This window comes from Dermacentor variabilis, chromosome 8, assembly GCF_050947875.1.
Source record: "Dermacentor variabilis isolate Ectoservices chromosome 8, ASM5094787v1, whole genome shotgun sequence".
NCBI lineage: Eukaryota > Metazoa > Arthropoda > Arachnida > Ixodida > Ixodidae > Dermacentor > Dermacentor variabilis.
This window is the reverse complement of record NC_134575.1, coordinates 2877501-2890137: the sequence shown is the minus strand read 5'-3', so window position 1 is coordinate 2890137 and position 12637 is coordinate 2877501. Positions and strand designations below refer to the sequence as shown.

Sequence of the window (12637 nt, the reverse complement as noted above, 5' to 3'; positions counted from 1 at the left end):
AAATCTCTCTTAAAATCTGTAGACAATCGTCACCTAAGCCTTCCCCTTCCAGAATATCCCACAAAATGTTGCGGTCTACGTTGTCATAGGCTTCTGTAATGTATAAAAAGGCCAAATATAACGGTCTGCGTTCTACTTTTGATATTTCAATACACTGAGTAAGAACAAATAAGTTATCATCTAAACGCCTACCTATTCTGAAGCCACTCTGAAGTTCTCCCAAAATTACATTATTCTATGCCCATGCTTGAAGATTTAATTTGATTGCCTGCATTGCTAGCCTGTATATTACCGATGTAATGGTCAATGGTTTATACGAGTGAATTCTATCTTTTTCCCCCTTACCTTTATAAATTAAATTCATTCTACTTTGTCGCTAACTGTCTGGTATTCATCTACCTTTTTAACGTTTTTCCGACTGCTTTTATCAGAGCTTCCTTACGTCTTGGTCCTAGTTCATTAATCAGCCTAACGGGAACCTTGTCTAGCCCCGTGGCTGTGCGCTTAGGAATTTTCTCTTCCGCTTTCTTCCAGTTGATATTTGTCAACACCAGCTGCTTTTCCACTTGGCTCCCTTTCATGCTCTGTTTTTCTTCAAATACAACCTCGTCATTGCCTTGGAAAGATCCGGTTGTTACTTTTCAGATGTAATTTATTGCCGCTTCTCCTTCCAGTCTGTTTACATCTTCGTCTAGAATATGCTGTTGTATTGTTGTATACTTCCTGCCTAATAATCTTATGTGGTTCCAAAATATTCTAGGCGCGGCCTTCTTTTTCTCACGTATTTCTGACAGCCAACGTTCACTTTCACCTTTTAATTTGGCTTGCACCAGTATTGGAACCACAGACCTTTTCTCCCGGTATATTTCCCATTTACTGGCTTCTTCATCCTGCAGCAATTGCACCTTCATTGCCTGCCTGTGCTCTTGGGATGCTTTCTGTCGTTCGGCGATCGCTTCCCGTATCTCCCTGTTCCTCCAGCTTTTCGGTTTCTTTTTTCCTTTCCAACGAACATGTTGTTTCACTTTCCGTATTTGTGCCGTTATTACACTTAGAAGCTCACTATATTACCATTCTTTATTTGGCCATTTGCCAACTTCTTTCTCGACTCTAGTGACTATATTTGTTATTTGTTCAGCGTTCATATTTGGACTGACCATTTTGCCCTCCTTGCTCTCTTTCCCAACTACATATCCTATATTCAAAATGATGCGTTTATGGTCACTCCCTATGCTGCTATACCCTTCCTCATCAATGACCATTTCTCTCAACTTATGATTAATTCCTTCTGTCATCAGACAGTAATCAATGGTTGATTGCCGGTTTCCCACTTGCCACGTGATCTGTCCTTCACACTTAGGCCCTGTATTCACGATAACGAGGTTATGTTGCTCACAAAGGTCTGCCATTGACTTCCCATTGTTGTCAGTATAGCCATCTAAATCCTGTATGTGGGCATTCATGTCACCTAATAGGACAATTTCAGCACCATTCCCGAAACCCTCTAACTCTTTAATCTTCTCTGTGCAATTATTTTGCGGTCCACAAATACGTAACGCCCAGGCAAGCTTTTTCTTCCACTCATTGTACCTGATAACCAAAGATGCTCTTGACATTTTGAATTTACTCTTTTCCATTTGGCTCCCTGATGGATGAGCATTCCAACTCCCCCTCCCTGTCCTTCCTACTTAGTTCTGTTGCACCCTTCCCAAACATAATTCTCAATCACTGGCGGTTGTTCTGAGTCCTTAAGGTGCGTTTCCGTCACCGCATACACTCCTATTTGTTCGCTATTTAACTGCTCCTCAATCCCTGCCCACTTTTCCCTTCTTTTACCGCCCTGCATGTTTATGTAGCCTACTGCATGGCGAGCTCTCTCTTTCTTGCTTTCCTCCTTTTTCTGTTATCGACGGCGATGCTCTTCTGAGGTTCCTCTAGGGGACCTTCTTCATTACTAGCTACTCTGGCCCCCTGAGCGTCCGTGGGCCCCCTAAAAAAGCAACAGCGTGACCACCAAGTCGCCAGCCCACTTCTCGTGCCAGCCTTTCACTGAAGTGGATCCCGTCTCGTTTAAAACCTCCACACCTTCTCACTTCCCTGTCTGCTGCGACAACCTCGAAGGCTTTCTCTCGGCTCATTTTCCATATCGCCTCATTAGCAGCTACTGCGGCTCTTTGTACGTGACTATCATGCACAGGCACCTCCGGCACCGCGCACACCACGATCCCCACGGCTGTGGGGATAGCTCGCGCAAGTCGTCCACCCCCTTCGCCAAGCGCTGGGCTAGTCTTGTCCCTTTCCTGTTTAGGACGTCATTTAGCTCGCCTGCTACTACGACAAAGTTGCCCACGTGGGCATTTTCTGCGAGCTTTTCTTTTGCGCGCTCCATGACAGACCCCAATGTCCCTGCCACTCCTTTATCGCCTTTCACCCTCTCCACAATTGCTTCTGAGCACCCAGCGAGGTTTGAGTCGCCGGCGATAATCACCCTTTCACTCCTTCCTACCTCTCCCTGCTTCCCTTTGTCCTTTTCCGCGTGACTCGGACTCGACAAAGGGCATTGTCCCCTGTGCCCCTGCTTTTTCCGCGTGGTAGCCTCAAGGTAGGTGACGCTTTTTCCAGCTAACCCTTCACCAGGTTGCACGCATTCCACGCAATTTGCTAGCCCTTTCTCTCCTGTCACGTCGGGGCACTGCATTCCATTGTCACGCACATTCTCGTTCACAATGGCGGCCCTGTTCAGCTTTTCCTCGGCTGCTTCAAGTCTTTTTTCAACTACCTTCCGTGCATCACGCTACCTGTTTAGCTCATTTTTGAGCTGTTCCACCTGTTTGACAAGCTCTTCCGGGAAGGCCTCCATTTTCTGCAGCCTAGTATCGACATCACAGTGCGTACCGGTTGACTCGATTCCCTCTCCATTCTCATCCGTGCCCTCATCTGCCTTGAGGGGCCCCCTGCGCACTGCCTGCCTTCCCGGCTTTCTTGCAATGTATTGCACGGCTTTTTGTGATGCAAATACTATAATAATACAATAATGCAGAGCACGTGCCTTTTAGAAAAAAACCGATACGCACAGGATTCAAATCCTCAAAATGTCGCAAAGCAACCCTCACCACTGTTTCAAAAGCAATCAATGCTGCAGAGACCCACGGTATGACACGCTCTCGCACGAGCTCAACCACGCGGCCACGCTCTCACTTTCCTACCAATACACGCACAGTAAAACCACTAATAGCTATTAGTCTCAACTATTAGTCAACTATTAGTAGTCTCGACTATTACTAATAGATATTAGTCTCTCTAATAACTCAACGTCCCACCCGGCTGCACATGTTGAAGCACGTGGAGCGAAAGGGCGCTCTAACCATCCTGCAACACCAAATGTACACGGAACACACCCGCGCATACGAAATACGAGAGACAAAAAAAAAATGAGGAAAGAAAACCACCAATTACTACTTAAAGGCAAAAAAAACCGGCAAATCAAAAACAGAAGCAAGCTCAAAGCATGCACAAAAACTTACGATTTCGTCGCCGCCTCGGAGCCCCGTAAAGCACGTCCATTCGCCACAAAATCTCAAGCAACTCCGAGTAATCCATCGCCACCTAGCGGCCGCGCGTTGAACCATGTTCAGACTTGAAGCGAAAGAGGGTCTCCTATCCCGGCAGGCCCTGAATGCCTCGTAGTTCAAGTTGTCGAAATGCCGCGGCGCACAATCACGAAAAAAAAAAAGCGGATGTCAAAGGAATTTTGTTGCTTGTACCATTATGCGCCTCATCGCGGTGGAAAGACAGCAATACGTCATTTCTTCGTTTCCTGAAAAAAGCAGACCACGCGCATCGGATAGCAACGTGGATAAGAAACTTGCGCATTGGACAAAGATGATTAACACAATGCTTGTTTGACGTAACTGTTCTCCGGAAACCTGCAAGGCGGAGAGAAGTAATTAAGGGATAATCAGACGTCCACACTATCGTAGCAATTACTACGATTAGGTGGATGTCTCATTTTCGCTTAATTACCTATGCTTGTCTGTTCGAAACATTTCACTGGGGACGACTTCTTTTTTTTTTTTCCGGCAGTAGACCATTGCTTTCTTTTTATATATTGTGACACGCTGACGAAGAAGATGTTTTCATCTTGGTGGGAAGAAGACGACGCTCAGGACGTCGCGCGCTGTCTAACGTCTTGTCAGCTGCTGCAATTATTGTAAATATCCTGTAGATATACGTCTGACTGTTTTTAACCGCGTAACAATGCTTTAATTATCATGCGGCTGTTTAAAATAGCGGAGTTTCGTTTAGGCAGGCGCCTCTTAATAAATTATATTGATGTCCGCTTAAGCTTCATTTGGTTTTGTTAGTTTAGCTTTCTGTCACAGAATTAGCGTTACTAACGGCTTAAGTAGCAGAAATATTCTCACTAATCTATTTTTGTTCGCAGGTATGGTAGCAAGAACGATAACTAGCTCAGAAGATTTGAAGTTGGTCATGACAAATGTTAAATGCCACAAGGCGACATATCGTTTTGATAGCATGCTTTAGAGGTATAAACAAAAGATGCTGTTTTCTCATTTAATGCGGGGAATTGTCAGTCTATTTGCTGGCAAGAAATTTAGAAACAACTATTAAGAGGAAGCTTTAGCTCGGGCCCAACTCCGATGCCGCCAATTCAAATACATGTAAAACGGAGAAGCGCTTTTCTGAGATAACAGGCGGGCTGATTTTAATTAAATGTGTTGCATTTGAGACAGAAAGTTAAATTGTAGTGTGTTCTTGAAACGAAATTTCGATTTATGGCCTGAATTTTTTAATGGAATTTTCAAAAAAGGTAGGTTTCAAGAAATAGAAGGACAACGTTTACAAATTCTTAGCTCTGCACCTAGAAGAGATATCGCAGTTCTGCAAACGGAATCTATTAGAGCATCCAATGTGGACAGATGTGATATGTCAATTTATATTTTATGTGAATCTGTTACATTGTTTACAAGCGCTTTGCGAAAGTTCTACTCAAAACTTGGTGGTTTTTTTGAAAGCCATGTGTAATATGACAATTTTGTCCGTTCTAAATGTACTATCATTTGATATTTACGGAACTGCGATATCATTTTTCATTGCTGAGTTACAGAGTTATAAATGTCATAGTTTCGTTTTCTGAAGATGTTCGATTTTGATCAATATTAAAATATGTTCACGACCTAAATAAAAAACTCGCAACAACAGACACTAGATTTCAACTTAATCTTTTAAATGCAACAAACCTCATCTAATTTGGTGAAGTGGTTGCCGAGAAAAACGATTTCTCCTTTCCTATGTATTTAGACGGGAGGCCCGGAGCCAAAGCTTACTCTTGACTGCGCTCGTTCCAGCTTTCGAGCATTCGAACAGCGCCGCTAGTTCGCTTTCCGTTACTGTGCGCACAGCTGAATTCCATTACAAGTGGTTGAATTCATTTGTAAGTCATTCTTGCAGTTATACAAGTGACCTTGCTAAAAAAAACGTCGACAAATTTCGGAAAATTGGTGGAAGAAACGCAACTTGTTCCGATTGATTGCTATGCACTTCTCACGTTTCACACGGGTTTGCGGCTGTCTGCTGTGTGCCCACGCCCGGCCCCTACCTCGAACACTGCGTACTGCGAGCACAAACAAGTGCCAGTCATCGGACGCAACGACTCTATCACACGGACCAGCTAACTAAAGAGAAAAGTACACCTCGACTCACCAACAGAACGCCCATTTGTTTTTGTCCCAAGACTCACTGACCAGGACGCTTTACAGTTTTTACACTCGTTCGATCAGTGCACAATATGCTCTGATCTAGCTCCCGAACGCCCGACAGACGTTACGGCCAATATGTATTGGGGGTGTTTGTACTGCACAATGTGTGGCAGTGGGGAGTTGCTTGCACGATGAACGAAAGGTATCGCACTTGTAGCAGTGAAGCAGCACCGCGAACGATTGCTGGTATCTTTCGAAGAGGCCCGCTAAACACAAACACTTCCCTTCCTTAACCTGCTTCTCGATTGAAAGGCTCTTTGGTGAAAATGGAATCTGACGTGGCTCGCTATAGTCGTGCAGGTCAGACGCTTGCATGCACAGCGCAACTGTTTCCGTGTTCGCTGAAATGCTTCAAGATAATGTGGTCGGCAGCAAGAACCATTTCGGCTTCGACGCCACAAACGACCGAGAAACTTGGCCATAGCACCAAGCGACAGAGCAGCCGTGACCCTAGGTCATGTGCAGCCGTGTTTCTTTATTTACTCAGCCTTGCCAGCACAAGTGGCGGATTCTGGAGTTACCAAAAGTTTTACAGTCAAGTGCTGTTACTTTTTCAGGTTGCTGTAAGAAATGCCATGAAATAGGAAAGAAAATAGGGACCTAATGGTTAGAGCATCGGGCTGTTCTGTTTGGAGTTTGATTCCATTCTCGGGCAATGTGAGACGCTAACTTAGCTATCCTTACAAAAAAATGCTTCGCATTAAACGAAGAAAAAGAGAATGTGGCATAATGTTTATAGCTTCTGGCTGTTGGGCAGGGAAATCGAGGTTTGATCCTACGCCGCCCGCTTGAAAACTTCTTTAAGAGGCCCGAAATGACGCAAGACAGGAACATACCGCAAACTACCTGGAATGAACAAAGGAATGCTTCGCACTAGATATTGAACTGTTTCTCGCAGAGTGCGCAGTAACATGGGTCACGGTAAGTCATCGCAGATGATAATGACGATGACAGCGGCGATGGCCCAAATACGGAACAAATGTATTTGAAATCATTAACACCACACTGACACATCTGTGCTTACGTTGTCGCGTGAAATAAACATAAAAATGTAAAGTTTATTAAAAAAATAATCTGCAAGAGCCTTGTGTTGTCGTATGCATTTCTTGCATCTGCGTTTGCCCTGCGCTGCTCAATAAAAGCTTATGTGCCAACTAGAGCAAATTTCTACCAAATCCAGTTTCAATTTTAATTTATTGGCCATTCAACAGCAGTGATTATGTAGAGGTGTGCTGACGAGGCTAGCCAAGTCAACGAGTGCAACGGGACCCTCAGTTAAAAAAGGAACATAGAAAGGGAATAATAGTAATTGTACACAAGGGTTAATAGAGGAAAATTTAGAAAAGATATATACGAAAGCAAATAAATGAGTGAAATGCATTGTTAAGTGACAATAAACAAGGAAGTACATATATCAAAAATATTATTTACGTAGCAGAATACATATTATCGGGCATGAAACTCGGCAGCCTTTTTTTCCGTTTTGAAAGAATACTTTACATATACCAACCTAAAGTGGCTTATTTTTGCTCGTCACTATCCCTCTAATAGCTACAGTCGTCATCGCGAGTAGCCCTGATTGTGATTAAGTCGTGGGTATCAAACGCGATACCTTTTGCTGAGCAGCGGTCAGCGTCGCTCGCCTGTGTTGTAACACAACCCCTGCTGTCGATTTATTCACGCGCGCCTCTCCTCGCAAGCTGGCAGAGAGATATATCCCGACGTTACTGTCGCAGTTCCCGAATAAATAATACATGCGTCATTGTCCCTTTCTCCTGGTGAAGGGCATAGTTTTGAGACTGGGACGGCTGCCAAAACCCACGCTGTTTCGGTCGGCCAGAGTTCACCTGCCGCCTCTTTGGCGTAAGCAGCGCGACGAGCAGCGAAAGGCCACTTCACTGGAGGAGATGCGACATTGGATATTGAAGTGCTCTCGGGCCCATTCCCAGCCGTGGCGGCCGTATTCCGATAGAGACGAAGCTCCATGCTGATTGCAGAATTGGCGCGGTGTTCCGAGATTTGAGAGCATAGTTAGATAGCCTTTACGTGCTCCGAATTAAGCAGAAGACACACGGCACAATTTGCCGTACGATACGATTATCCGCATCCAACGAGCTCCCGAATGCTCTGTCACGTTGCAACAGGTCCCAAGAGCCAGACCAGCCAGCCCTCCGACGCGCCGCCTGATACCGTGGATATCCTGCGTTAGAAGACACTAAACTAGTTTAGACTGATTAAGTATTGTTTTGAAACTAAATTTTTGCTAATTTTGTGGTGAGGTGTTGGTTACTACAACTTTGACGCGTCTCCTAATATATGACGTGGCCACTAATGAAGTAAATAGACCGTCAAGAAATAGACTTAGTTAGCTGGGTGCGTCACGGAGAGTTTAGCAACCGTAGACTGCGTCTGCTTGAACAAATAATGCTGCTTGCGTAGTTTCTGTAGTTCTTAAACAACGTTACTTGAAAGATTAACTTCGAGTGCAATTCTTATCGACACCGAGGAAAGCAACAAGACCAAATGAACTCGCGAAGTGAAACCACTGTTCTGTCCGTCCGAAGAAGAGGGTGTCTCTGCGGTGCAGCTCGGCCATGCACATCTAGGCGTCCACCCGTTTTAGGCAGTCGCCAGGACAATCAAATTCTCTCAATTTAAAAGTGCCTCGCAATATTCTGCGTAGGAAACGAGTGGGCGTCTTGCATTCGTTCCATCTACTCCTTGTTACCTGTTCCCTGTTCGGCGCAGTTAATAGGTCTCACAGGTGGAGTGACCAATCAGACCTCGACATTGATCGTGATGCTCTCAAGCTGTACGACACTTGTGTACAAAGGGCGTTCGGACCCGATGATATAGCGGCTGAGTAGGGGACGCAAAACCCAGAAGTAGAGCAAAAAGTGACACTAAACAGCCAAGAAAGCAAGAATAATGCCTGATAGAGAAGTCAAACTAACTCAATCTAAACTATAGAGTGGATAGTAAGCAATGGAAAATAAATGGCCGCTGCTTTGAAGAATTCTCAGCCGCTGTGCCTCAGTGGCTATGCTATTGTGCGTGCTCAGTGCGAGGTCGCGGGTTCAGTCCCTTGCATTGTGAGCCACATTCCGAAGTAGCCGGAATGCAAGAACTCTGTCGTATCCACGTGCATGATCTTCGGGTGATAGGAATTTATCCGTAGCGCACAACTCCCTCATAGCACGTGTATTCCCTCAGGACGTCAGCACCCGCCGTGGTTGCTCAGTGGCTATGGTGTTGGGCTGCTGCGCAAGAGGTCGCGGGATCGAATCCCGGCCACGGCGGCCGCATTTCGATGGGGGCGAAATGCGAAAACACTCGTGTGCTTAGATTTAGGTGCACGTTAAAGAACCCCGGGTGGTCAAAATTTCCGGAGTCCTCCACTACGGCGTGCCTCATAATCAGAAAGTGGTTTTGGCACGGAAAACCCCAAATATTATTATTATTATTAGGACGTCAAATCACAGGAATCAATGAACCACATCGTGTATTTAGATTTAGGCGCACATTAAAGAGCCCCGGCTGATGAAAAACTGTTCAGGAGAATCCACCTACGGTGTTCCTCATAGCATGAGTGTTGATTTGGGACATTAAACGCCACAATTTAAATTTACAGAAAAGCTGTTAGCAAAAGCTACACTCCTGCTTTCACGGTTTTTTGAAAAAAAGAATATGACACACACAAAGTCCAGATTTTGAAGAAATGTGGGGGATGTTAGGGGTGACATAGAAAAAGTTTTTTAATTGTGTCGGTTAATCAGGGGGCAGATGAAAACAGCTAAACCAATGTATTGCGTCCAGTTCAGAGGCGTTGTATGAAATGGTTACAAAGTGTTCTGGCTGTCCTGTGAGGAACAAAAGTAGCACCGATTTCATATTTAGAAGAAATAGGGGCCATACCATAGGTGACGTGTACAAGGAGTGTGAAATGTTTAGGTTAAGTATAGTTATTACTGAATACTAGTTTCTTCGGAACTTTCATGCGTTATACGAGCCGCCTATAGGTAGTTCTGCCGATCTTCTCGGTGAACGCTAAGGGAAGGAGGTTGTATCTTTCTTGTTGACATGGGAAGCATGTTTTAAATGACGCGCAAAAAATGTTTAATCTGCGTAGGAAGAATCAAAGTATTTATAGAAAATTAGAAAGCCGCTTGTCGTACGGCGGTAATCCGCAATGTTTCCAAGGGTCGTAAATGAACTGTACACGGGACCAAGACCGTATTCGGTAAAAATGGGGGGGGGGGGGGGGGGGGGGTGCATGTAAAGTGCTATATGAGGCGAAGCTTTAACTTTCATAGCCTAATTAGAATCTTTATAAATAATTACTGAACCCTAGATTTTGCTCCCTATTTGAAGCGTTATATGCACGAGCTTTGCATTATTTCCCAAGCATCCCCGATTGACCAAAAAAACGCCTGTTATTATTGCTTTAAAAAAAAAAAGAAAGACGGGGGGGCGGGGGCGGCGTGTAATGTGTGGTGTGTGTAATGGGTGATGTGTAAAAGGGCCAGGTGATGGGTGATGTGTAGGAAAAGTTCAAAATGTGTGGGTTTTGCAATAAGTTGCGTGTGTGAGTACGTCGGGGTGCTTCGAGTGTGTTTTGCGAGCAGCGCAAAATTTAGCCCGTTGTCTTGACCCAATTATACAAATGCCACCGAGGTTATATTTAGCGGAAATGGGGGGAACACTATGGCAAATCTGTATGCATAGTTAAATATGTTTGCATGAAATATAGCTTTCGTAAAAAAATATTTATCAAGTGCTCGAAAGTGTTATAATACGGCCATTTTATACGCCATGTTTCCTAGTGTCCCGAAAAAACTGTGTGTTACACCCATCTAACATTTAGGTTAAACAGAGAGAATCTTAGGTGGAATGTGTGGTGAAACTATAATGTTAATGGCGTAATTAGGAGCGCTGTAAATATTTACTGAACCCTCGTTTTCTCTATGTTTTCATGCGTTATATGAGGTTCGTAGTATAAGTTTTCCAGGTATCCTTGGTGGACTAAACGAGACAGCTTGCTTTTTTCTGAGAATGAGCAAGGTTGTATCATATAGGCATACTTCAGGAGATAGATAGATAGATAGATAGATAGATAGATAGATAGATAGATAGATAGATAGATAGATAGATAGATAGATAGATAGATAGATAGATAGATAGAGAGAGAGAGAGAGAGAGAGAGAGAGAGAGAGAGAGAGAGAGAGAGAGGGAGGGAAGGCAGGGATGGGGAAGGGAGATGGGAGAGATAGACAGAGAGGGGTATAGAGACGTGTATGGACAGAACGTTATCTGATTGCGGCCTTTGAATAAGAACATATTCAAGCGCTCCGGAGTTTTCCAAGTGCGTTGTATATACTAACGCCTCAGAATTTACGCCGCTGTCCTAGATGAACTGTAGATGCCACCCTACAAGATTAAACTTAGTGAAAAATGTGGTAAAATTGTGACTAATGCGTTAGCAAGGTAAAATGTGTGCGGATGAGTTGCTACTATTGGAAAAAAATTGCTTAACACGTGTTTGTAAGCATTACATGCGGGCAAGGTTTTAAGAGGGCGAGTCATATATGCGGGCAACGTTTTAGGGTATCTGATTTAATTACTGGTAACTTCATTACTATTTTAACTGCTGGAAAGAAATGAATTTAGTTGAAATTCTGTGTGGTTGTGCATGGTTAAACACGTTTGCTGTCTTTTAAATAAATAATTTGAAGTATAACGAAATTTAAGCGAAATGAGCAGTGAATGGAATGGAGTTTAACAAAGGAGCTAAGGACCGCCCAATAAGCGATGTAACGTTAGGCCTATAAGAAACAGAAAGACAGCGGTGTGGATTACCGAACAAACTGGGCTAGCTGATATTCTAGCGAAGAGATGGAATCTCGGCAGGACACGTTACGCGTAGGGCAGGTAACCGACGGTCTAAAATACAGGGTTGGTGCCAAGGGCAGGGTAAGCGCATCCGCGGTTGACTGAGAATTAGGCGTTGTGACGAGATTGGGCAATTTGCAGGCATATAGGATGGCGTGTAGGCAGGTGTAAGCCGGGCGGTAAACGTACATGGGAGAGGCCTTGGTCCTGCAGTGGACGTAAAATAGGCCGCTGCTGCTGAGGATGAACCGGAATTATTCGCGAATCGGATTGCCCGTAGTCGAGAGCGGTGCAGCGCATCAGGGATCGCGGAACGCGCGCAGCTGCTGCGACTGCGTTCGCTATCGCTGCCTACAATGCAAGAGGGGGCGCGCTGGGCGCAACCGCACCACATGCGTTGACTGCTGCGCACGACGGAAATCCACTTCGCCCTCGCCGCAATCGCGACGCGCGTCACAAGTTCGCGCCCGCTTAAGCCGAGCGTGTTGCGCAGGCACGAGCCGAGCAAGGGAGGGAACAGCTTCCGCCACGCAGGCATGCATAGCTTCGTCAGCGCATCCGTTCGAGAAGCGCTTAATGGTCGTGACCCGATCACAAGGAGGGCAGAGCGCGCACCGTCCTTAATAGAGCGGCGACATTGGACTCCTCGTGGTGTGAACATCGGCGACCTCGCTTCAGCGTGCTGCCCCGCACATAGCGCGGCGTTCCGTCACCGCGCTCCGTAGCTTCGCGTTGTCGTTTGTTGATCTGACTCGCAATTAGGTGCGACGTAAAGTGGCACACTTAGGCGTTTGAAAGTCGCGTTCGTTGGCTTTGAAGCTTTGACCAGTCGGGCAATCTTTCTGCTAATCGTTCCGCGTGTGGAACACCACGGAGGCATATTTTTCGAAATGATGCTTCCTGTTTGCAGACAGTTATGTGTTCTGGCTGCGGCGTTGGCGGCAGCCGCTTTGATGACTCCTTGCCAC

General features: G+C 45.2%; 1 protein-coding gene across 2 annotated transcripts in view; it reads left to right on the top strand.

Moving 5' to 3' along the window:
• Positions 1 to 12108: 12108 nt before the first annotated feature.
• Positions 12109 to 12637, top strand: part of LOC142589525 (glucose dehydrogenase [FAD, quinone]-like) — a 124740-nt gene continuing 124211 nt past the window's right edge. For both annotated transcript variants that reach the window (XM_075700929.1, XM_075700930.1), the window contains exon 1: positions 12109 to 12637. This exon is cut by the window's right edge and continues 61 nt beyond it. In XM_075700929.1, coding sequence (XP_075557044.1) covers positions 12560 to 12637 — 78 coding nt within the window. In that variant the 5' untranslated portion in view covers positions 12109 to 12559.